Source organism: Channa argus, chromosome 20 (assembly GCF_033026475.1).
Source record: "Channa argus isolate prfri chromosome 20, Channa argus male v1.0, whole genome shotgun sequence".
Lineage (NCBI taxonomy): Eukaryota > Metazoa > Chordata > Actinopteri > Anabantiformes > Channidae > Channa > Channa argus.
In genome coordinates, this window is record NC_090216.1 from 5,949,617 (window position 1) to 5,972,575 (window position 22,959).

Here is a 22,959-nt window from a genome sequence, read left to right on the forward strand (position 1 = left end):
TATGGCAATGTGCAGCTGCGGGGTGGCAGTGGCTCAGTTGGTAAAGTGGCGTCCTACCAACTGTAGCGGCTGAGATTTGCGCCCTGCTGTTCGAAGTGTCCCTGGGCAAGGCACTTAACCCCCAACAGCCCATCCTCATTCCCAGCTGGATCCCTAGCACTGCACAGCTGGGGATCCAAGTCTGGTAGAAATTGGGGAAGGCATCCGGCGAAAAATCTGCCAAATCAACATGCGGACAAAATGATCCGCTGTGGCGACCCTGAACTTACAGGATCGGCCAAAAGGACAAAAAATAAATAAATATGGAAATGTGCGGCTACCAACCTCTAGGAGTGGCCACGCTGACTCATGTCCTGGATGACATAAAGCCCACCAGTGTTAATGTTGTGGCTAATCTGTGTTTTAGTCACCTCTGTAAAATCTATGAACAGACAGAGCGTGTGTATGTAGTAGTGGAAATGTGGAGTGCGTGAGGATAGAATCAGAAGTGAGGTCAAGCTTGTGAACAAGAGCACTGAGGGAGGAGAGAGAGTGAGGGTAGAGAGAGTTTTTCTGAGAGTCTGTCAGAGTCTGGTGGCAGTCAGAAGAGAAAATGCTAAAAGCTTGGTATTTCTCCAGGAGCTTCTCACTGTGACCAGAGCTTAAGCCTGCTGCTGATTTGTTTTCTTCTCAGCAGGACAAAGAAAAGAGATGCTGAGAGGTTACTGTTAGCCTCCAACGGCGTTTTTATCACAAAGTCTTGGATACACACAGTGCTGTGATGGGAACGGTTAGTGAACTGTGTGCCTCCAGTTTCCAGGCATTTCTCTGTCCTACTGTACGACCAGGGGCACCTGCTGCAACTACAGGTTTGTGCTTTTGACAAAAATACATATATTAGATATTTGTGAGTCTATGCATAAGTCTTGTTAGTAAACAACCTTCATTTTGAGGAATCCTTCATACAGTCAAGTTTTATTTGCAGTAAAATAAGTATAGACAAACTGAGGAAACGTGGAAAAGTGTTGTTGTGATACAGTCACACAGTATCACAGTATTTATGTCTGTAATTCATAACAAATGTTTGAAAGAAATGTATAAAATGGTGAATTTGTGATATTTTCATTGATATATTAATTCCAAGAGACAGGTCTGAATAAAATGACTGTATTACAGTTTTATTCTTTACATATTTCTGCTGTATTTCAGTGTATAAATAGTGAAATAAGACCTTTTGTATTTTGGGATACTGGTAGTTTAATACTTTGATAATTGATAATTATAAGCCAGGCTTATAGTTGAGCTTGTGCTGGAAAAAAGGATACCATACATGAGGGAGGACAAAGGGGAAAAAGTTGCTAAGCAAAGACAAAAATACATGATTGCATAAAAAGTCAAAATTAAAATCAACCTGTCTGCTGAGCATTAGAAATAAAACAAGCGTCAGTGTTGTTGTTATTACAGATGTTTGCTGGTTTTCTGTTGCTTATGTATGCTTCTCTATGACTCTTTGTAGCCCATTATTGATGGACAAGCACAGTGAGACAGGGAGAGAAAGACTGGTACAAAGTGCTATCATCAGTTGCCGTGGTGATTTGTAGTTAAGTTATCAAGACCGAGTGCTCTGTGTGTATGTGTGCGTGTGTGTTTGTGCCATACTGTGTTTTTGACATTTCTGTTCGTGTACACGCATGAGTCAAACAAATGGTGTGTATGTGTGTGTGAGGGATGGTGGGCTCGATTTGAGAACATGACGCACGCTCAGCATCCTCTGGTCCAGGTTCCTCCTCTCCAGTGGGTGCAGGAGTGACATAATCTCCATCGCTGCCCACTGTTCTCCCTCTGTGCAGGTGCTTTCATCAATGTGCTCATTCAAAAGCCATTCTCACACAATGAAAGCAGCACTCAAACCAGGTTATTTCCATCTGCCGTACTACTTTTTTATGACTTGAGACTTCCCCCTCTTTTTGCCTGTCATTTCCTTTGCTTTCTACTTTATTATTTTTATGCCTTAAGCCTCAAGGCCTCTGCCGCAGTGATGTGCTCACAGATAAGACTTTTCGCTTTGCGGTTTTACTTACCAGCCTATACTTTGGTTTCCTTTGAGATTAAATTCTTTCCATGGTTCTGACAAAATATGAAAGAGCCGATTCATTTTGTCACCCATCTCTAGTCACGCAGACAGTTGTGGTTTTATTGGATGAGGTTTTGACTTATGCTACTCAGAGATTTCTGTTTTCACTTCAGAACAATGGAGGTGAATCGAATTTTGCTTGAGATGCTCTTAACCTGCATGTGTATTTCCAGGAAATACATTTTGTTCAAGTTGCATTTACTTGAACCACTTTCCACCAAAGAAAAGTCCCCATGAAAACTACTTACAACTTGATATTGATGAAATGTCTTTTGCAATATAATGGACTCACCCTTTAAACTGTTATCTTGCAGCAGCTCTTCCTTACCCCTCCTTAACGTATCCTGTTTTTGGTGTGTCCAAACACTGAATAAAGCACTGATTCAAGCACACAGCTGCAATCTTTTCCCCCTCCTTTCCTCTAATCTTCCCTACATCCTCTTCTCTCCCTTCCTCTTCACCTTGCACAGAAGCTGACATCAAAACTGCTTCCTCAGTCTTCACACCCATTTATATAAATATGTCAGTCTTCTTCGGTTGATAGCATATTTTCACTTTAAAGTTAAATCTTTTTAACTTCCTGTTGACTCATGTTTCTTCTTCCTGCGTATTGCTGTCGAACCCTTTATCATTTCAACAGGGTGGAGTGCTAAAACTTGAAAAGATAAATCAGGCCTAAAGAGTCATAAGTATGAAATATAGTATCATACTGGCTGCAAAAACACCAATCGGGTTCCAGTCTACAACTTTTCTACAGCTTTGTTATATAGTAAGTTAAAAATGGTGAGAAAACAATTAAAATTATGCATAAATGTGACGTCTGCTAATGAAAATATAGCTGAAATGTTGGAAACAGAATTGTCACATACTATGTCAAAATAACAAGTCATGCTGCTGGAATTTGTATTCTGTGCAACATCATCATCTCACACAATCTCCTCCCCATCTCCTACAGGCTCAAAAAAATCATTAGTTAAAAATTCTTATGCAGAACAGTACAGTTGGACAGTTCCAATACTGTTCCAATACAGTTCCAATACAATTTATTTAATGCAACCATAATATGTGATACAAATCTAGAATAACTACACACATTTTGAATGCAGAAATCTTTGCTGTAAAAGAATTATTTACAATGTATTACTGCAACTTCTATTAAATTAAATGATATGAATACAGGTGATACATATGTGCTAACATGTATCAGTTTGCTCAGATCTGACAGGTAGTTAGTAGAGCAGTGGCATACTGAATCATTTTATGATATATCGTGAAATTGATGATGAAGCTGCATGATGACATGCAGAACAGCTGCAAAGTGGGCATTTCAGATAATGTCCAGGCTTTAGTTTTTATTAATCACCGATGTGTTTGCTTGGCTCTAAAGGACTGAATGCTGATGTGACTTGTGGCCAAATTGAATTGTACTTTTGCCTTATTGTTTATTATTAAAATTGACAAATAACTGTGATATAGTTTAAATCTCTATTGCCCACCCTAATACTGTGGCTAGAAAGATGTAAAGAGTAATAGAGGTTTTAAACTGTTAAAAGTGTTGCTAATAGAAAGCTTTCACCTTGCTTTTGCACGTCACAGCCTCTGATTTTCTTGTAGGTCTTTACAAAACTGTGCAATAAAAATGTATAAACTTTTTTTCATATTAATTTGCAGCAGAGGTTGTATGTAATCTTTTCACTTCAGAAATAAATAAATAAAACAAAAGGAAACTTGTGCAGCTGTTAATGAAGAGGGGTTTGTCTGCTGCTTTCTGATTGGCCGCTGCCGCTGAACCACGCCTACGTCATCCTGCCACAACACCGGCTGTCTCTGTTCAGGCAGTTGTCACTAACTGCTAGTCTAACGGTAACTCGCAGACTAAACACTGATACTTCGACCCCTTAAAGTGATTCCAAAGTGAAAAGTTTACCGGTTTCCCCTTTACCAGCGGTGCCCAACAGCACAAACATGGTTTTAAAGTCGGAGGACGGAGTTGGTAAGTTGCCTGACTCGCTTTAGTTACAATAACTAAGCAGGGCTAACCTAGATGCTAGCGAATAAGCTAATGCAACTCTGTTTTTAATAAAGTAGGTTACGCGACTTGTTAACTGGGTTATTTGTCGCCTGCATGGCTGATTAGTTTCGTGTGTGTTGGCGTTCAATGTCCTCCCCTACACGTCTCTATCTGACTGATTTGGTTAATGCTCTTTGGAAGTCTTTATAAACTAGCAAATGGCACAAGGGATCCATTATTATTAAACTGGAATTAGGGCAGACCTCATGGGGATTCGTACATATTGTGCATCACTTCATAATTCATGTGTCTATAAATACAGTGAATGCACCCATTTAATGATTACAAATGAAGGAAGTGCCCTCGGAAATACTTCGGCTATTCGGTTGTTTTGACTGCATGCACATCTTTGAGTTTCCTAAATTGTGTGACTTAAAATCTGGAAACAGTGCTAGAAAGTTGAGTAGAGACTACTGCAGATTAGTAGAGAGGGAGAAATTGAAAAAAAAAAAGGCTAAACTTCTGCTTCCTGCTGCACTGGTGTTTCCTCTAATAGTTTGAGTGTTACAGGATGAGTTGAGTTTTTTTGGGGGGGGGCAGGTGGAAACTTTTGTCATTATAGTTTTAAAAAAGTCTCGGGTGGGGAAAAGTAGTCATATTAGATTAAAGAGCATGTAAAACCAGGATTAGGTGAGGGGGGGGCTATCAAAATGGGATACAGTTAGAAATAAATGATTAATGTTAGCTAGACATTTTCAAGGAGGGTGTTTTACAACTGTGAATATTACCATTTCATAGCTGTTTTTCCATTCAGCCAAGTTAGCACAGCTGTACCTTGTTTGTTTGTTACTCCCTTTTGATAGCGTTTTCCAACATGGCACATTAACTTTTTAAAGACTGCTCTGAGAGAGCAGCTTATAAAAAATTCCCCTAACATTCTCTCTATCGTATAAATGTTTTCTTACTTTTTAGCGTCAGAGCACATTTTGTTCTTCCCTGTTCTTAACTTGTTGGTTTTTTCTCTCCTCTTTACTTACGTATTTGACCTCCAAGCTTTAAATCACCAGGGAGTTTACCATAACCACAGCATTATATCACTCTGTTGAGCTAGTTAGCCTCCGGCCAAGGAACACTGAAACAGACAATTATTGCCTTGTGGACACTGACTTGGACAATTATTGCCTTGTCAACAAGGTTGGACACAAAACTCTCTAACATTTAGTCATAACAGAAATTATCTGCCTTGGGTCCTGGGTCAGCAGCTGTCCTTAATTGAGCCAAACCTATGAGGGAGATGTTGTTTGTCCTCTCTATCAACATTCACATGTGGTAAAGACTTTTTAAATCTGAATTAATTCTATTGTAGCTATTGTGAAGTAATTTGTCATTTGTTGGATTTTGGTGAGCAGGAGAGGTGACTCAGCTTCTGGTCTGCACCCTCCTCATTTCTTTACTATACTCTGTTTTGCAGACATATGCAAAATTGTGCCTCCCCACCCTCTTTCTCTCTCAACTTTGATGTCCACGTGGGGGAGCCTGTGTTGGATGCTCTGCTCATTGAGGGAGGGAGGGAGGGAGGAGTCGAGATGGACAGAGGGTGGGAGGGGATAGAGAGAGATGAGAGTTCAAGGGTTTCCCCCTCACAAGCACACTCATCCTCATCCTCATTTAGCTGCAGGTCTGGCCTCCTCCTCTTCCCCCTGATGGAATGAGTGTCTGAGGATTAAAGAGACAGGGAGGCTGGACTAGAGGACTGGAATTGGGATTGAAGCTCACACAGGGCTGGATTATTCCTGCTGTTGGATGCACCAAGCTGGACTGCAAGAAATAGGCTGCTGGTTAAGGTAGAGTTTATGAACATCTGACTTAGACACAGAAAGCATCCAACCTTGACTTGTTTAAAAAGAAAAAGGAAAAAAAAAAGTTTGTGGCTCTGCTGGGGATCAGTGGGACCAGTTGGACGGGTAGTGAAGTCTCTGAGAAAACGGAAGCTTTCTCTGGTACGATTCTCAGGATTATGACACAGATGTGTAGGTGTTAAGTGCGTCATCCAAACGTCTGCATTACAGCAACAGTATTGGGCAGAAACTTCTCTAAGTGTATGTGTGTCATCACATCCTGCTCAAAACCTCATGAGAGCAGGAAAGCCAGCCAGAGTGTCTGTTACGTAACTGCTGATTGATTAGTTTCTTGGTCCAACTCATTGCATCTTTGGAAGATGTCATTTGTTGTGTAAGGATAGAGCCTGTCTGGATGAGCGAGTCTGGATAGGTTGGTTGTCCAGAGCAGCTGGCCATCAGCAACATTGCTGTGACAAGGTGTCACATTACTTGCCAACCCAAATGCACACTTTGTGACCTTGAGACTATGCACAGCAGCTGACTGAGGGCCCTGAAGTCGCATGTTCTTATTTATGTCAGCAATGTGTGTTTTTGTGTTTTTTTGCTTGAGAGAAGGACAATATGTTAGTGTTTCATAAGCCGTCATAAATACACTTGCTGTTATTTTGCCTCTCAATGAAAAGCCAGAAGGGGGAAGTGAGTGTGAATGCGAGTTTCACTGCTTCTCCGCTCATAATCATTTGTTATTCTTGTCCTCCGTTTTATAAGAGCTTTTCTGACCTACTTAAAGCTCTCTCTATCTGGACAAGGGGTACTGTAAGTATGTGTCTGTGTGTAATGAGTGAGTGCGTCATCGCCTGTGTGTTTGCAGTATGTAAATTACATTAGTATCCCAGGCTGCGGCACCTGTCACACCACACTGGACTTTCCTGAATTTGCCTTACAGAGAATCCACGGTGGAGTCTTATAGTAGAAATACTGAGGTATCATGTAATTTTTTTTTTTTCTTTTGCGGTTGGGCATTTACCCTTTTGTCCCAGACATACATCTAAAAAGTATTCTTATTTAACAAGTGTTTATTATTTTAGGTTAAAGTATGTTACTCTAACCGGTAAAGTACTTAGGGCTAAGTGATAACTCAATATTATACAAATTTCTTTTCAAAATAATTCAAAATCAAGTGCTGAAGTTTTTTCAGTGTGTGAATAACTTAAACATAAGCTTAACAGTAACCTAACATGACCTATCAACTCAACTGCTCATTCATTTTTTGATTTTTATCAGTTAAATAGACAGCATACAAAATAAGTAGGCAGTGGGGGAAAACCCCCACCAAAACTGTCCATCCCCCAAATACTCAGTTATCAATAGTAAAGACAAAGAATAGCAGCCAATCCTCATATTGGAGAAGCTCAAACTAGTGAAATTCTGTGTTTTTGCTTATTAATAGATTATCGTAATTCTTAGGGATTCATGTAATAGTTTCAACCATGTCACCCAGCCCAATTTGCTCCTTCTCTTTAATAACTTTCCCCTACTGTTTGTCCAGAGGTTGGCAGACATTTCCACAGTGTTTTTCCAGTGCTTGACACTGAGTAACTTGGTCTTAATGTCAAAGTGAAATGAACAATTTACTTAATCCCTCAGTGTGACTCCTCTAATGAGGCTGACAAACAGCAGCAGCACAGCTTGATTTGTCCTCTGTGGCTCCCTGTCACTCTGCATCAAATGTGCTTTGTCTTCGCTTTTACCTTTTTATATGACAGCATAACCCAGTGGAGGGGAACAGCAATTATAGTCACAAGTGCAGAGGTGTAATGTCTGATAATCTTTAGATAAAACATCAGTTGAGCACAATAGCTTTACAGTGGTGCATTGCCTTTCATGTTACTGGAATTGAGTCTTTTTCCTTTTTTCTATCTCTGTCAAGTTTCTAAAGAAAAACCACAAGTCATTCACTGACATATGTGCATTTCCCTCTTTACCTTATCATTCCCCTTGCAGATATTGTGTGTTTCTGTGAGGATATAAGCTTAGGTTCTATCAGAGCACACATTTTGTTGTATACAGTTATGGGTGTGTTATATATATGGAAGGCAGGATGGGCGTTTTAGGTTGATTATACAGTAAGATGACAAGTCTAATGTGGTGGTTTCACTACCACTGTTTTGTCCTTTTGGTTCTACATGGAAACCAATTAAATGTATTAGTTTGAGCGTTTTGCCAGTTTCCTCCAGTCCCTCTCTGTCGCCTACACCTACACATTTATTCTCTTGCATTAATGTAACAGAGAATTACCTTTTTACATTTCGTCACCAACAGTACAGCTCAAAAAAAAACTAAAACACATTTTGTTAGTACAAAAATGTTCAGAAAAGTTGATTTTTAGACAACAGTGAGTAAATACTTTAGTCAAGGTTTGTGGCCTTGAAAGCAGCCTGTATTTTCATAATTGCTGCTTTGTTTTGGCAAATGAAAAAAGCATCTGACGTGTCTGTCATTGTTAGCTGTTGACAGTGGTATTATGGTCCAAAAAGGGGGTCGATTTCATCCTTTATTTTGGGTTTTGAATATTGGGGAGTAATTTGATGGATGAAAGTTTGTGTTTCTACAGTGACCCAGAGCAGTAGGACCTTTAGGTCGTGTGTGTGTGTGTGTGTATATAGATAGATAGATAGATAGATAGATAGATAGATAGATAGATATCTAGATATAGATAGATAGATAGATAGATAGATAGATAGATAGATAGATATATCTATAGAGAGAGAGATAGAGAGAGAGATAGATAGAGATAGATAGATAGATATTTCTTTCATCCTTGGGTTTCATTGCTACATTTGCTTCTCTATCCTTAGTGCCTGATGACCTCAGTCCGGAGGAGAGACAGGAGCTAGAGAGCATACGTCGCAGAAAACAAGAGCTGCTGCAGGACATACAAGTAAGAATAACAGTCAGGCTGCCTCTGCTTCCTGAGCTTAACCATGTATTGGTATCAGGCCAGATATAGGCCCCTTTAAGTGACTGGTATCAGATAGAATAAAGACAAATATATTTTTACTTAAAAATAAAGGTTTCTTTTCTGTACTGCTTTTTCTGACTTAGTCTGTTAGTGGTTAAGTGTTGCTTTTTCCCTTAGTACATGAAGATGTTACACTGCAAGCAAATATTTACATTACATTATTTTTTCATATGTGATACAAACTCACTGGCCACTTCATTAGGTACACCTGTACAATCTAATGCAATGCAATACAGCAGCTTTGTGACTTTTACAAGGTTATAGTTCCTCAGGTTTTAAGTTGAAGCTGTGAGAAAGGTGCCTCCCTAAGTAACATAAATATAGTTACCAATACATTACAACCGCCTCTTAATATAATGCGCTCCAGTATGACTCCACCACCCACTGTGACCTCAATAATAAAACACAGGGAATTATCGCCTTTCAGCTTTAGGACTTAGAAATTATAACCTTGTAAATGAAGAAACCATGCCACAGCTTCTGTATTTTAAAATTTCAACAGATGACTTGAATTTAAGTAATTTGTCTTTAGTTACTACCTTATGTAATGTGACTGTTGGACAAAAGACGATGATATTGCTGTAATGATATATTGTGCCACCTTATGTGATAAAAACTGTGTTAATATGGTAAAAATCTTCGTTCTCATCTGTGACTCTTTTCTGGGACCTTTTACTTGGTAAAATTCAGATTTGCTAAACATAGCCAAACACTAGTTATTGTTGCTCTTGTCTTATGTCCCTAAAGGGCAGTATCCAAAACAGTCAGGTAACAGCTACCCACAGGTAACAAGTGGTTGTGATCCGGAAGTAGACCAGGTTGTCCACTAAATGCTAGTTCAGTAGTTCTCCAGCTTCCCCGGTCACACGTCAAAGTTGAAGCATCTCAGTCTAATGGAATTTGTAAACTACTACTTCATAAATTTGACCATGAGAAATTTGACCTGTATCAAAAGCTAACACAAAAAAATGGGAACTTATTCTTTAAGCCTTTTTCAGGTATTTCAGATTTCTAGATTTGCAGCAATTCTAAAATCATACAGCACATTTCTTGCTTTCCTGTTCTAGTGTTTTTGTCTGAACATCACATTGTTCAGGTACTGCAGTTCTCCTCTTTGTGCGTGTTCCTCTGTGCCTAGGGAAGCAGGGCTGTGACTGCTGTAATGTTACTGTATGCATACAAGACAGATTATTCTATTTGTAGGGGTGCATGTGTATTAGGGGGCAGATCTCACATATAAATAGAATATGTATGTATCCTCTAGCTATTTCTGTCCGAAGGGGCAGGTTAACCTCTGCTTCAGTTTACCCTACATCCTTAAATAAATTAGCAGGGAGGCAAAACAATGGAAATGTGTAGTAAAAAATGAACACAAAAAAGCAAAGACCCATAATCACAAAGTTAAATACCCCCCACATCCTTCTGTGAATGTATTTATTTATTTTTTTTTTTACATTTATTTTTTGGAATTGAATTTATCCAGTCAGTATTTTGTTTTTTTATTTATTATCATATTTTGGAGACTTATATCTCTAAATGTCAGCATTTAGGGCTACAACTAAGACCTACATTTTATTTTAAATGAAACAGACTATTTGGCGATTGATTTTTCTATCAATTAATAGTCAATCAATCAACAAAAGTAGCATTTGCCATTTTGGCCATTCTACTTAAATGGATTGGTAATAAATGGATCTATGATTTACATATCTGTCAATAAATCAGGAAATTCATCTGATACCAGTAGGTTGTTTCAAAAGTTTAAAAATGAAAAAATGTGCCTTTTCAGAATTAGCACTGACCCTTTCCTTAAATGTTGAGGATTCTTTCCAAATATTTTTGCTTAGACATTTTTGCTGAAAATTGAATATTGGCTGAAATATCATTTACAGACTGTTTAAAATGTTTTACTAAGATGCCCTTATTCTCCACTAAATAAACACTAGTAAATTCAATACGGGTTTGGATTCATTTAATAGATTCATTAAAGTGCATCCAAAACGCACACAAACACACCCTCAGGGCAGCGACACTGTAAGTAGACAGATGGACTTTATTGCTGAGGTCGACTCATGTGGCATTTCTCTCCTGTACGCCTACTGTCTTTGCCTGCAGAATGGTGGCTAATGAATAATGAAATATTATAGTGAGGGAGACTGAGGATGTTGTTCCTTTAGCGCTAAGGGGGTAGTAACTATAGAAACACAAATGGAGGGATTTGGACAGCTAAAGTTATTTACCTTAAGGTTAGTGTAATGCAGTCTGCTTTTTCACACACTGTAATCAGAGACATAGCTCTGATCCTTTTAATCTGTTATGTTTTATGCTAGGCTCCATTCTTTCTCCTCTGTTCTTTGCTCCCATAACCTCTGCCTCAGTGCTACTCTGCTGGGCCAGACAAAGCCTTTGATCTTGCATATTCCTGTCTCCCCACCAGTGTGACACTCAAGACAGACTGAGCAGGGTATCAGGGGGGTGTAGGCTGATAAATCTGGATCAGCTCAAGGGAAGGTTGGTCAGCTCTGACCCCAGAACAGGTGCTAGACCTCCCACAGAGATTTTTCTGCAGAGGGAGACTGTTCCACATTACTCCTGCCGAGAAGAAGAATGAGTTGGAATGAAAGAGCATGAATCACACCCAAACTTTCTAGGTGTTTTACTGTGTCATCTCTACAGTAAGAAGTGTTTTTCTGGGTGTGTGACTCTGTAAGATGTAGCTGGAACAGACACCCTTGCATTGTACTCATTGTGAGAATGTATCTGTTGAGATGTGTATATATAAATTTTCAGACCACTGAAACTCTGATGGTTTCCTGTTGAATTTTTCTTCTCAAAAACTGAACAAAATCTGTTTCTCTCCGTCCATCTTCCCCCTCCCCCTCTGCCTTCAGAGACTAAAGGATGAGATAGCAGAGGTTACCAATGAGATTGAAAACCTGGGCCTGACTGAAGAGAGGTAAAGTGTCTCTTGAGTATTTCTCTTCTTGTGCGTAGGCAAGTAGAGTCCTCCTGTGCTTTGTTTTAGTGGAAGTGTATCTATAAGGAAAATCAGAAAACGTCTTTTGCATTGAGGGATGTAAAGCTGCAAATATAGATTTAAAGGTTGACAGTGTTGATTGGTCTGCAAAATATACAGAGAACAGGGTGAAGTTATCACAGTGGTACACACGATCCACTTACTTGGGTATTATCAAAGCTTCCAACCAGGTCAAGAGCGAATGTCCAAAAAGATTCAGTTAATGATTGCAAATATATTTACGCTGTTTTATTTTACAACTATTTTAAGGAAAAGCATGCAGAGGAACAAACAGATGGCCATGGGCCGAAAGAAGTTCAATATGGACCCAAAGAAGGTGAGAATAGATTTACATCAGACCTTCTGACACACAGGTTATGTTCAACTCAGTTTACCAAAATCTAATGTGAGGGTAAAATGTCTTATTTTGTTTGACCAACAGCTAAAACAGAAACAAATTTAGTGGAGAATATTAATAAAGAAGAAGCAAATGTTCACATAGTGAAACCAGAGAATAAGATTGTAAAACTGAGTCAATAAAATTAATTGCACATGCATGACCATCACCTGGTCATTCACATGAATGACCAGACATCTCAGGGTCTATGTAAACATCCTGAATAAGCTCAAAACCACGATTATTTTTATGGTTGCGGTACTGAATTAGTGTTAAACATTACCAGGTCTGATCTTTTGAGGATGCACAGTATGTCTGCATGATGCACAAACCGGGTTGTGTGTTCTGACTTTCTTCCTGCAGGGGATCCGTTTCTTGATCGACAGCAACCTGCTGAAAAACACCAGCGATGACATCGCCCAGTTTCTCTACAAGGGAGAGGGACTTAATAAGACAGCAATTGGTGACTACCTGGGGGAGAGGTAAGTGATTCTAGCCACCCAACTTGCACAATGCCCAGACCCTGAAACTGTAGCAGCTAAATGGAATTCATCCAACATTCATTTCTTAATTACCCCCTGTGCTTTTCCTGCTTTGATCCCAACTTTGGGGAAAAATATCTGTACCTACCAAAGTTATGCCAATAAACCTAGAAACCTGTTCATTAAAAACAATAATAATCCCAGAACTGTGCATTTGTGAAAGGACAAATCAGGTCTGATTAGACACTACACTGTCCTATAAGCTTGTGGTGCATTAGCAGTTTTAAAACATCATCCATTAATCTGTGGCTCTGATTCATCACACCTCATCCAACTGTTTTAGCTGTCAAGTCAGTGAGCCAAAGTGAACTGAATTCTTTTTTTTTTTGTTCTGTTTACTCCCCTGTGTGCGTGTTTATGTGGGTGTGTGTGGGATTGTGTTTTCTTTGTCGTGCAGAGATGACTTCAACATCAAGGTTCTGCATGCCTTCCTGGACTTACACGAGTTCACAGACCTAAACCTGGTTCAGGCTCTCAGGCAGTTCCTTTGGAGCTTCAGGCTGCCCGGCGAGGCTCAAAAGATCGACCGCATGATGGAGGCGTTTGCCCAGAGATACTGTCACTGTAACCCTGGAGTGTTTCAGAGCACAGGTACAAGTGTGTGTAAGAGAGTAGCAGGAAAGACGAAATGACATGGCAGCACTTAGTAAAACGGAGTCAAAAATATGCAATAATGTAAAATAAAAGCATTTAATTAGAAAGATGCATGTTTTGCTGAAGAGAATTTGAAACTCCAGTCCTAAAAAGTACATACACACAAACACATTTTGTTTTACAGATACCTGTTACGTGTTGTCTTTTGCTGTGATAATGCTGAACACCAGTTTGCACAACCCAAATGTGAAGGACAAACCCTCCGTTCAGAGATTTACAGCAATGAACAGAGGTATCAACGATGGTGGAGATTTGCCGGAGGAGCTTCTCAGGGTAAGGGAATCTATTTTCAGTCTGTTTTTCACACTTGAGCAATGCTGATATTTTCCATACAAATGGGCAAAAAGGGTACAGGGTTGGTACAGATATGCAGCCAACTGATGCTTAGCCAAGAACAGGTGAATAAACTGTCAATTAAAGCATATTGTATTCCTGCATCGCATTCAGGGTCATGTAAAACAGTTCAGCAGTTAAATGTCAACACATAAAGATCCCACTAACCAGGTCAATGTTAAAAGATGGTTCGTGCTCTTCAAGTCCACCTCTAAACACTTCTCTAAAGACTTCTTAGGTTCATGTAAAACAAACAAAAAATTCTAAAGCTTTATCAGTCTGAATTATAAAAGTGTCAAAGTCCTTCCTTTTCTTACTCTCCCACCACTGCAGTTCAAGAAGGTAACACTATCCGGGAAACAAAGTACACATCGTTTATAGTAAACACTTTAACAGATACCCACAGGTCTGGCTCAGACTGATGAACCCTCTTTAGAATGAATTATAGAGTTTGTCCACCATCACTTACAATAAAATGATGTCAGAAAAGTAGCTACTAGCAGTCAGACTGTACAGAGCAAATTACTGCAGAGAGCCAACCCTCTAAATGTACATACGGGAATGTGGGGATTGCTTTAACACAGAGTATAAAGACAATCCTCAGACCCTGCATTGGGGCAGCTGTAGCTCAGTTGGTAAGGCAGTCGTCCACGGACCACAGGGTCAGTGGCTCAATCCCTGCTGCCGGCTACATGCTGAAGTGTCCTTGGGCAAGACACTGAACCCCAGGTTGCTCTCGGTGGGTGAGGTAAGCACATTGCATGGCATCCACCGCCATCGGTGTGTGTGTGTGTGTGTGAATGGGAATCAACATTGTAAAGCGCTTTGGATAAAAGCGCTATATAAGTAGCCATTTGCATTGTTTTGAACATTAGTATTAGTGCTGAGTAATATTGTTCCTATTTAAAGCTTCATTACATTTCTAAATTTAACATCAGTACAACCTATATTTATAAATGAGTTTTGTTCTGTGATTCAAATCGTCAACGTCCTTTTCTTTTATCTCATTTTAGGATTATCTTATCTTCTCTTTTCGTAGAACCTATACGATAGCATCAAGAATGAACCCTTTAAGATCCCAGAGGATGATGGGAATGACCTCACACACACCTTTTTCAACCCCGACAGAGAAGGATGGCTACTGAAACTTGGTATGTGCATCCATGTGGTGTCAAATATTTCAATGAATTAGTCTAAGCTCTACTTAAGTCACTGTGAACTGCAAGGCCCTCTGGTGGTCTGGATCTGTAACATCAAGATGCACATAAATGGAAAAGACGATGTTAAAACTTTTTTGTTGACATTTTTCTCGTTTGTTTGTGTTTCATGTGTTTTGACTCCAGGAGGTATGTACCCTTACCCCAGCTTTAATACCCTGCTTTTCTCCTGAGCTGCTCCGTACCTGCTTTTTTACCGCCACTGACTTTGCGCATTCACCTTCACATAATCTGTTTGCTTGTGCTTCATGTGAAAAGCCGATAAAGGTTTTTCATATGTGCCTCTATTTGCTGGACTCCTTGAAACGGCCACTGACCCAAGTTTTAACCTCAGCTTTTGCACTTAGTGACTTTGTTTCACCAGCTGATGTACTGTATGTGCTTCAGTGTGTCACTGTCATCAAATAAAGTACATTTTTCTTCTCTGATAACTGGAGATTTCTGTTGTTACTGTAGCTGATCTTTGATTTCTCCTCAGGTGGACGAGTTAGGACCTGGAAGAGACGCTGGTTTATTCTCACAGACAACTGCCTCTACTACTTTGAATACACCACTGTAAGCAATTTCTGTTTTGACTGCATGGCAGCTTAAGTAGAAAAGATCTTCAAAATTGCAGGCTTCAGAAGATATATTTAGATCCTGGCTTAAGATCTCACATTATTTTCTCTCTCTGCTGTGTTTACAAGGATAAAGAACCAAGAGGAATTATTCCACTGGAAAATCTGAGTATCAAAGAAGTTGAGGACTCCAAGAAACCAGTAAAATATTTCTATTTGTGGTGGTTACATCATTTATTAAGTTGTATTTTGTGCTTCTGTTGTAAGACTGACAGTAGGTACCTTGAATGTTGGGACTATGACAGGGAAGGCTAGAGAGTAGGTTAACATGATGCAGAGAAGGAAGGTGGATATACTATGTGTCCAGGTGGAAAGGTAGCAAGGCTCAAAGTTGCTTTGGATAAAGTATTTTGCTAAATGACTAAATGTAAAGCTTGTGTAAAGGAGCAGGGTTCAAGTTGTGTGGATGAGAAGAGATTCCAATAGGAGGTCAGAGGGAGTTGCATTCTGACTTTGTAGATTTAGAGAGTTTATGACCGGGTGCAGAGAGAGGAGCTGTGTTACTGTATGAGGAAGTCTGGAGCGACAGAAGTATGTTAGAGTGATTCAGGACAACAAAGAGGTTAGATTGAGCTGGTTTGGACATGTTCAGAGAAGAAACTGTGAATATATCGGTAGAAGGATGCTGAGGTTGGAGCTGCCAGGCAGGAGGTCTAGAGGACAACCAAAGAGGAGATTTATGGATGTGAAGTTAGTTGGTGTGAGAGAAGAGGACGCAGAGGACAGAGTTAGATGGAGGCACATGATTCACTGTGGCGACCTCTGAAAGGGAACAAAATAATTTAAAGCTCCTGTTGGATTGTTTTTTTATACAGCTTCCAAAATGACCAGAAATTGCAATCCTCTGTTAAACGTATCAAAAACCAACTAAACTGCATTTTTATAGTCTTGAAGTACTAAACTGCCCACTCAGTCTCTCCTGTCACCCTCATTAAGTGCTGAAGTACACATGTTGTAGTTTGTAGTTTTTATTTTCCACCAAACATTTCATAGAATTCATTTAGTCATTTTATTCGTCCAGTCTTAAAATACACAACAGAGCATCTTTCACACTACAAATCAAAACTTTAATTTCAGTTTGTAGAATTTTCGAATTCTAAAAAAACTCAAATTTTTCGAATTCTAACTATTTCCTCCAAAAGTCATCTACTATAATTTGTTTGCACATTTCAGATGTTTCCTGTTGACAAAACCCTTATGACTCATGTTGCTTGTTCTGGTTTCTTCCAGTACTGCTTCGAGCTCTTTATCCCAGACCACAAAGATCAGGTGATCAAGGCCTGTAAGACGGAGGCGGACGGCCGGGTTGTGGAGGGAAACCACACTTTTTACAGAATCTCCGCCCCGTCTGCAGAGGAGAAGGATGAATGGATCAACAGCATCAAGTGAGTCACATTTAAATTCTTCGTGTTGATTTCTTGGAAGTCTAGTGTCTAATTCTGCATCTTCCATGTGCAGAGCTGCCATCAGCAAAGACCCGTTTTATGAGATGCTGGCGGCTCGGAAGAAAAAGGTCTCCTCTCTGAAGGGGCTGTAGGGCCACTGAGGATAAACATTTCCAGTCACAAGATTGACTTGAAGACTGGAGTTGGACATTGTACTCCTGCTGCAGTGACATGTGGAAGAAACTCTCTTTGGCACCTTTTGAACCCGTGCACCTTCAGCATTGACATCCTTCTTTTTACAGGTTTAACCTTATGTTACAAGTTTTATTTCCCATCTACAGACAATTCACCTTTTTCTAAAAGTCCTCCTTGTGTAGTACTGTAACCATGCTCTGCTCTCTGGTTAAGTATCCCAGTCCAGTTAAAATCTGCCATAATGACAGCGGAAACATGTCTGAATTATCTCAGTCACTTCATATAACCTCAGCTGCCTAAAACATTTACTGGAGGAAAATTATAAAGAAAAGGAAATGTTTGTATGAATATGTGAGAGGTATGTAACACAAACAGTGTGGAAAAATAAGGACTTGCTGTTATGCGATAAAACCTTTCTACACAAAATACATTACAATGAAAGAAGTGATGATAAAATGCTGGATAGTTACTGGATGGATCGCATCTTACATTCATGTGAATCAGATGCATTTCTGAAATTGTACACTTTTGTTTACAACCCGTCCATATTTTGAGTAGATTTCCTTGGATTAAACAGATGTCTATATTATGACACTTAATGAAGATATCTACTGGAAAAAAGTAGTTTTGTACCTGTCTGGGACTCTGGACTTCAGTGTTTCGTTTGTTGCCATATAAATATTTTTGGTAGCACTTTACAGCTTGGTAACAATAGGGTAATAGTGGGGTAATATGGAAATAATATTTGGGTTACTTTCATTTTTCTGTTACAATATTATTTTAGGATTATGTCAATTATAAAAACTAATGAAGAATTATGCTAATTATGGGTAATAAATAATAATCAGGTAATAGATGAATATACCAAGATAAGTAATAGGAGGCTATTACACATGGGTAAAAATGTAAAACCCAGCAAGAGCTTGACAGATATTATTACCCGGATTTAAGTGAATGTGGCTTTAAGAACAGCCAACTGCAGCATTGGGCTGGTTTACAGTGTATAATAAAACTAATTAACAGGACAATATCTTCAAATTAGCTTTTCTTTTACGTGCACTTTGCTTCCTGTGCTTCTGTAGCCTGCTTAAGTTTGCCTCTCAATCAAAGCTGCCAGTTACAGACATTTTTTTTAAATCATCATTTGGCAGCGGTCTGATGTGTAATACACACAAACTACCAGGAGTAATTGTAGCTCTTGGTGTTTGGTTTTGACATGTTACCCATCTGTCTTTAGCCTCCCTTTACCAAGATAAAGCAACTATCTGGTTATTACTGTTACTCTGATATAAATTAAATAATTTTAATCATAATAGCCATGATACATGATTAAAAGAATTACCCCCTTTAGCTTATTATTCCATTACATCGTTATGAGATTTAATGCTTCCATTACCTTATGAGCTAAATATTACATCAATATTTCAGAAACAACTCACCATTTCCGAAATATTGCCCTATTACCTTATCAGCAAACTGTAAAGTCAAATGCTACTTTTATTTATAAGTTTTTGCTGTCTTTTGTCAAAGCATTGTTAATGGAAATAAAGGCAATGCATAAATAGCAACATATTTATTTATCCTGATTTCTGTAATTTATTTTCAATTTTGCCCCATTAAAACTTTGCAATCTAGTATTTTGTTCATCTTTTGATGTGACAGTCAGTAAAAAGACACTTGTCTTTACTGTGACTTTCAAAGAAATTGTAGCGTTTGAAAACTAATCAGTCAGCCTGCATCCCTGCTCGATGCTCTACCACTGTGCCGCCAGATCCTCAGTTTCATAAAAAGTTGTAAATACAATATCAGACAGCAGGACATAGCATTTTCCACAGTTACGTTTACTTAAAATAAGACAGTAAATTACTTACCATTACTTAAAAAACCCTGTCTTGACCCAGGTGTTTTAGCCAATTACAGACCAATATCTAATCTCCCCTTTATTTCTAAAATAATTGAAAAAGTAGTCGCAAAACAATTATGTGATCACCTTCATAGGAATAATTTGTATGAAGACTTTCAGTCAGGATTTAGAGTTCATCATAGTACAGAAACAGCACTGGTAAAAGTCACCAACGATCTTCTCATGGCCTCAGATACTGGACTCATCTCTATACTTGTTCTGTTAGATCTTAGTGCTGCATTTGATACCATTGATCATAACATTTTATTACAGAGACTGGAACATGAAATTGGAATTACAGGAACTGCACTAGGTTGGTTTAAATCTTATCTATCTGATAGATTTCAATTTGTTCATGTTAATGATGAATCCTCCATGCACACAAAGGTTAGCTATGGAGTTCCACAAGGCTCTGTGTCAGGACCAATACTTTTTACTTTATATATGTCTCCTTTAGGCAACATTATTAGAAAACACTCCATAAATTTCCACTGTTATGCTGATGATACCCAGCTATATTTATCTATGGAACCAGATGAAAATAATCAGTTAATAAAGCTTCAAGCATGCCTACAAGACATAAAGGCCTGGATGTCCCACAATTTTTTACTTTTAAACTCAGACAAAACTGAAGTCATAGTATTTGGGCCCAAAAATCTCAGAGATATGATGTCCAACCATATTGTTACACTAGATGGCATAAGTCTGGCCTCCAGTACTACTGCAAGGAACCTTGGAGTTATGTTTGATCAGGATTTGTCCTTTAACTCACATATAAAACAAATCTCTAGAACAGCCTTCTTCCACCTACGGAACATTGCCAAAATTAGGAGCATCCTGTCTCAAAGTGATGCCGAAAAACTGGTCCATGCATTTGTTACTTCTAGGTTGGACTACTGTAATTCCCTACTTTCAGGATGTCCCAGTAACTCCCTAAAGAGCCTGCAATTAATCCAAAATGCTGCAGCAAGAGTGCTGACTGGAACTAGCAAGAGAGATCATATTTCACCTTCACTAGCTTCTCTCCATTGGCTTCCAATTAAATGTAGAATAGAATTTAAAACCCTGCTTCTTACATATAAAGCTCTGAATGGTCAGGCCCCATCATATATAGAAGACCTCATAGCACCATATCATCCCAGTAGACCACTTCGCTCTCAGAATGCAGGCCTACTTGTGGTTCCCAGAATTTCCAAAAGTAGAATGGGAGGTAGAGCCTTTAGCTATCAAGCTCCTCTCTTGTGGAACCAGCTCCCAGTTCACATTTGGGAAACAGACACCCTCTCTACTTTTAAGTCTAGGCTTAAAACCTTCCTTTTTAATAAAGCATATAGTTAGTTATAGTTATGCTGCCATAGGCTTAGACTGCTGGGGGACCCACCCCCCAATGCACTGAGCTCCTTTCCTCCTCTTGACCTCTCTCCTCTCCTCTCATCCTGCAATTGTCACCACTGTATGTCATTAACTCTGTGTGTTCTCTCCCGTAGTTGTCTTTGTCCTCCTCTGTCCCCTTCTCTCTGTCCCTTTCTGCAGGTGTCCCCCGGCTTTGAAGCTGTGTGTCTTCCAGCGTGAAGCTACTGGTCCTACCAATCTGCCCGATGTTTTGTTGATGCTTTTTGTTGCTCTGTTCTTTTCTCTCTCCCCTTTCCACTCACCCCAACCGGTCGAGGCAGATGGCCGTCCACCCTGAGCCTGGTTCTGCTGGAGGTTTCTTCCGTTAAAGGGAGTTTTTCCTCTCCACTGTTGCCTATGGCTTGCTCCAGGGGGAATTGTTGGGTTCTCTTTATATATCTTTATAATCTTGACTTTATTCTGTAAAGTGCCCTGAGATGACTTTGTTGTGAATTGGCGCTATATAAATAAAGTTGAATTGAATTAAATATACAAGGTTTTTAGAACAATTGTTCAAAATTAAAAAGGCCCATTTTCTTTAGCTTCAAACTTGTAATAACATATTTTGCTCATGTAGGGGCAGTCTAAACAATCTAATACCACAGAGAGTGTTTAGCTGACATGAGCTCTGAGATTTTGTTTTTGTGCGCCATGTTATGAGGACCCTGTCTTACTGTTAAATAGAAATAGAATCTTAAAATCATTCTATTGTCAACATTGTACATATATACATAATGCACATACATGTTACAATGAAGGTCTTTTTCTGCATTTAACCCATCCCCCTGGAGGGAGCAAGGGGCAGCCGTGGGGGGGCAGCCAGGGAGCTAGCGCGAAGTGAAGTCATGTCGCGCTGTTTTAGGGTATTGTTAGTACTCCACACACTATTGTTGTCTTAAGTTGATTTGGTGAACTTTTTTAGTGACTTTGGCAGGTTTGCCATAATGACACACATCCACCTGATACAGAGCAAAACTGGAGGTTATCAAGTTTGTTATTTAAAGCCTTTTCATTAAAACAGAAGGAAGAAAAAAAACCTGTGGCACTCAACCAGCACTGAGCTGAAAGATGGTAAATTGCTCTATATGGCTTTGAGAGACAGGATAATTTTTGGTGGGTTAGTCACTACATATGTACCTCCTACACACACACACAGCATAATACACACATTGGTGTATTTAGAATTGAAAAAATATTGATTATAGCAATAATCAAACTGAAATGTTTGTCATCCAAATGTTTGTGCAGTCTGTCAACATTTTTTAAATAATTTCACTGCTGTGTTCTGTGTTGCCGCAACAAAGAAAAACCCATTTCTCCAAACCAAAAGCCATCTGAACTGCTTACATCATCCTATATTTTTTTCTTTAGGATAACATATACACTGTACAGGTAACTTTGTGCTGTAAACACACTGTAAGTGCTCTTAAAAACTACTATTAAGGCTCCTTGAGGGATTGTAATACTTTAACACACCCTTCTTTTTACCATCAGAGCCTACTGAAGTCTATTGCTTTTTTCACATTTACATGGAAATAATGTATGCAGGGATTTGAAATGCAGTGTGATGATATTGGTTATTAAAAATATAACTTAATATTAGTAAATTAAAATATAAGTATATGAAGTAACAGATGTACAGGTAGACCACAGGATGTGGAGCTTAAATAAAATTAAACTTTTTTTTTACCCCAAATACACCACATACAGTATATCTGCTTGTGTGAGTGTCAGTCATCGACGAAGGAGGAGACGCTGATGAAGGTGGCTCCCACCATGCTCTTGATACAGAGTGTCTGACTGTCCCCTCTTCAGGAGTGGATCGACCTCCACTGAGACCCTCAACCTCCTCGAGGTTCGAGAAAACGGAAGCCTCCCATCTCCTGATTACATAAAAATAAAGACATGCTTAGTACAATCATCTGTTTTTTAAGAATGTTTGTTGTTAAGGCCTCTAACTAATCCAAGTCTTTTTGTCTATTAAAAATAGGGAAGTGAAGCAGAAAGTTGAGCCATTTGAGAAGCTGGAACCTGAGGCACTTAGCATAAAATCTTCAATGACTCTTGTCATTCTGAATTAAAACTTACTGTGTATCTGCTGCACAATAAAGATTTCCAACCTGCTTACAAAAGTGCAGTGATGTAAAACACGTAAGTACATTTACTTAAGTACAACTGAGTGCAGTTGATACATTATCATGTTGGTCACTAATCTAGTAATCTTCATTAGCCACTGCATAAAGAGTACTATTTACTCTGTGTACCTCAGGTATCATTTGACTTATACTTTTACTTAAGTAAAAATTTGAATGCAGTACTTT

General features: G+C 39.0%; 2 protein-coding genes across 7 annotated transcripts in view; one reads left to right on the plus strand and one right to left on the minus strand.

Annotated features, from left to right (window-relative positions):
• Window positions 1-566: 566 nt before the first annotated feature.
• On the plus strand, window positions 567-18,977 carry LOC137105318 (cytohesin-1-like). Of its 3 annotated transcripts, none has more exons than XM_067487337.1 (12): window positions 567-848; window positions 8,824-8,906; window positions 11,879-11,943; window positions 12,274-12,340; window positions 12,764-12,882; window positions 13,340-13,533; window positions 13,721-13,869; window positions 14,969-15,081; window positions 15,623-15,701; window positions 15,833-15,904; window positions 16,994-17,148; window positions 17,222-18,977. In XM_067487337.1, the coding sequence occupies exons 1-12, from the start codon at window positions 761-763 to the stop codon at window positions 17,298-17,300; spliced, it is 1,263 nt and encodes a 420-aa protein (XP_067343438.1). In that variant the 5' UTR covers window positions 567-760; the 3' UTR covers window positions 17,301-18,977. The 3 variants fall into 3 exon arrangements, with proteins under 3 accessions (XP_067343438.1, XP_067343439.1, XP_067343440.1); XM_067487338.1 differs by lacking the exon at window positions 567-848 and adding an exon at window positions 3,941-4,106; XM_067487339.1 differs by lacking the exon at window positions 567-848 and adding an exon at window positions 5,780-5,968.
• The window catches only part of LOC137105317 (CDP-diacylglycerol--glycerol-3-phosphate 3-phosphatidyltransferase, mitochondrial), a 29,165-nt gene continuing 23,720 nt past the window's right edge, over window positions 17,515-22,959 (minus strand). For all 4 annotated transcript variants that reach the window (XR_010911793.1, XM_067487334.1, XM_067487336.1 and 1 more), the window contains one exon: window positions 17,515-22,521. The gene's annotated coding sequence lies outside the window, so the exon portion shown is untranslated. The remainder of the gene's footprint in view (window positions 22,522-22,959) is intronic.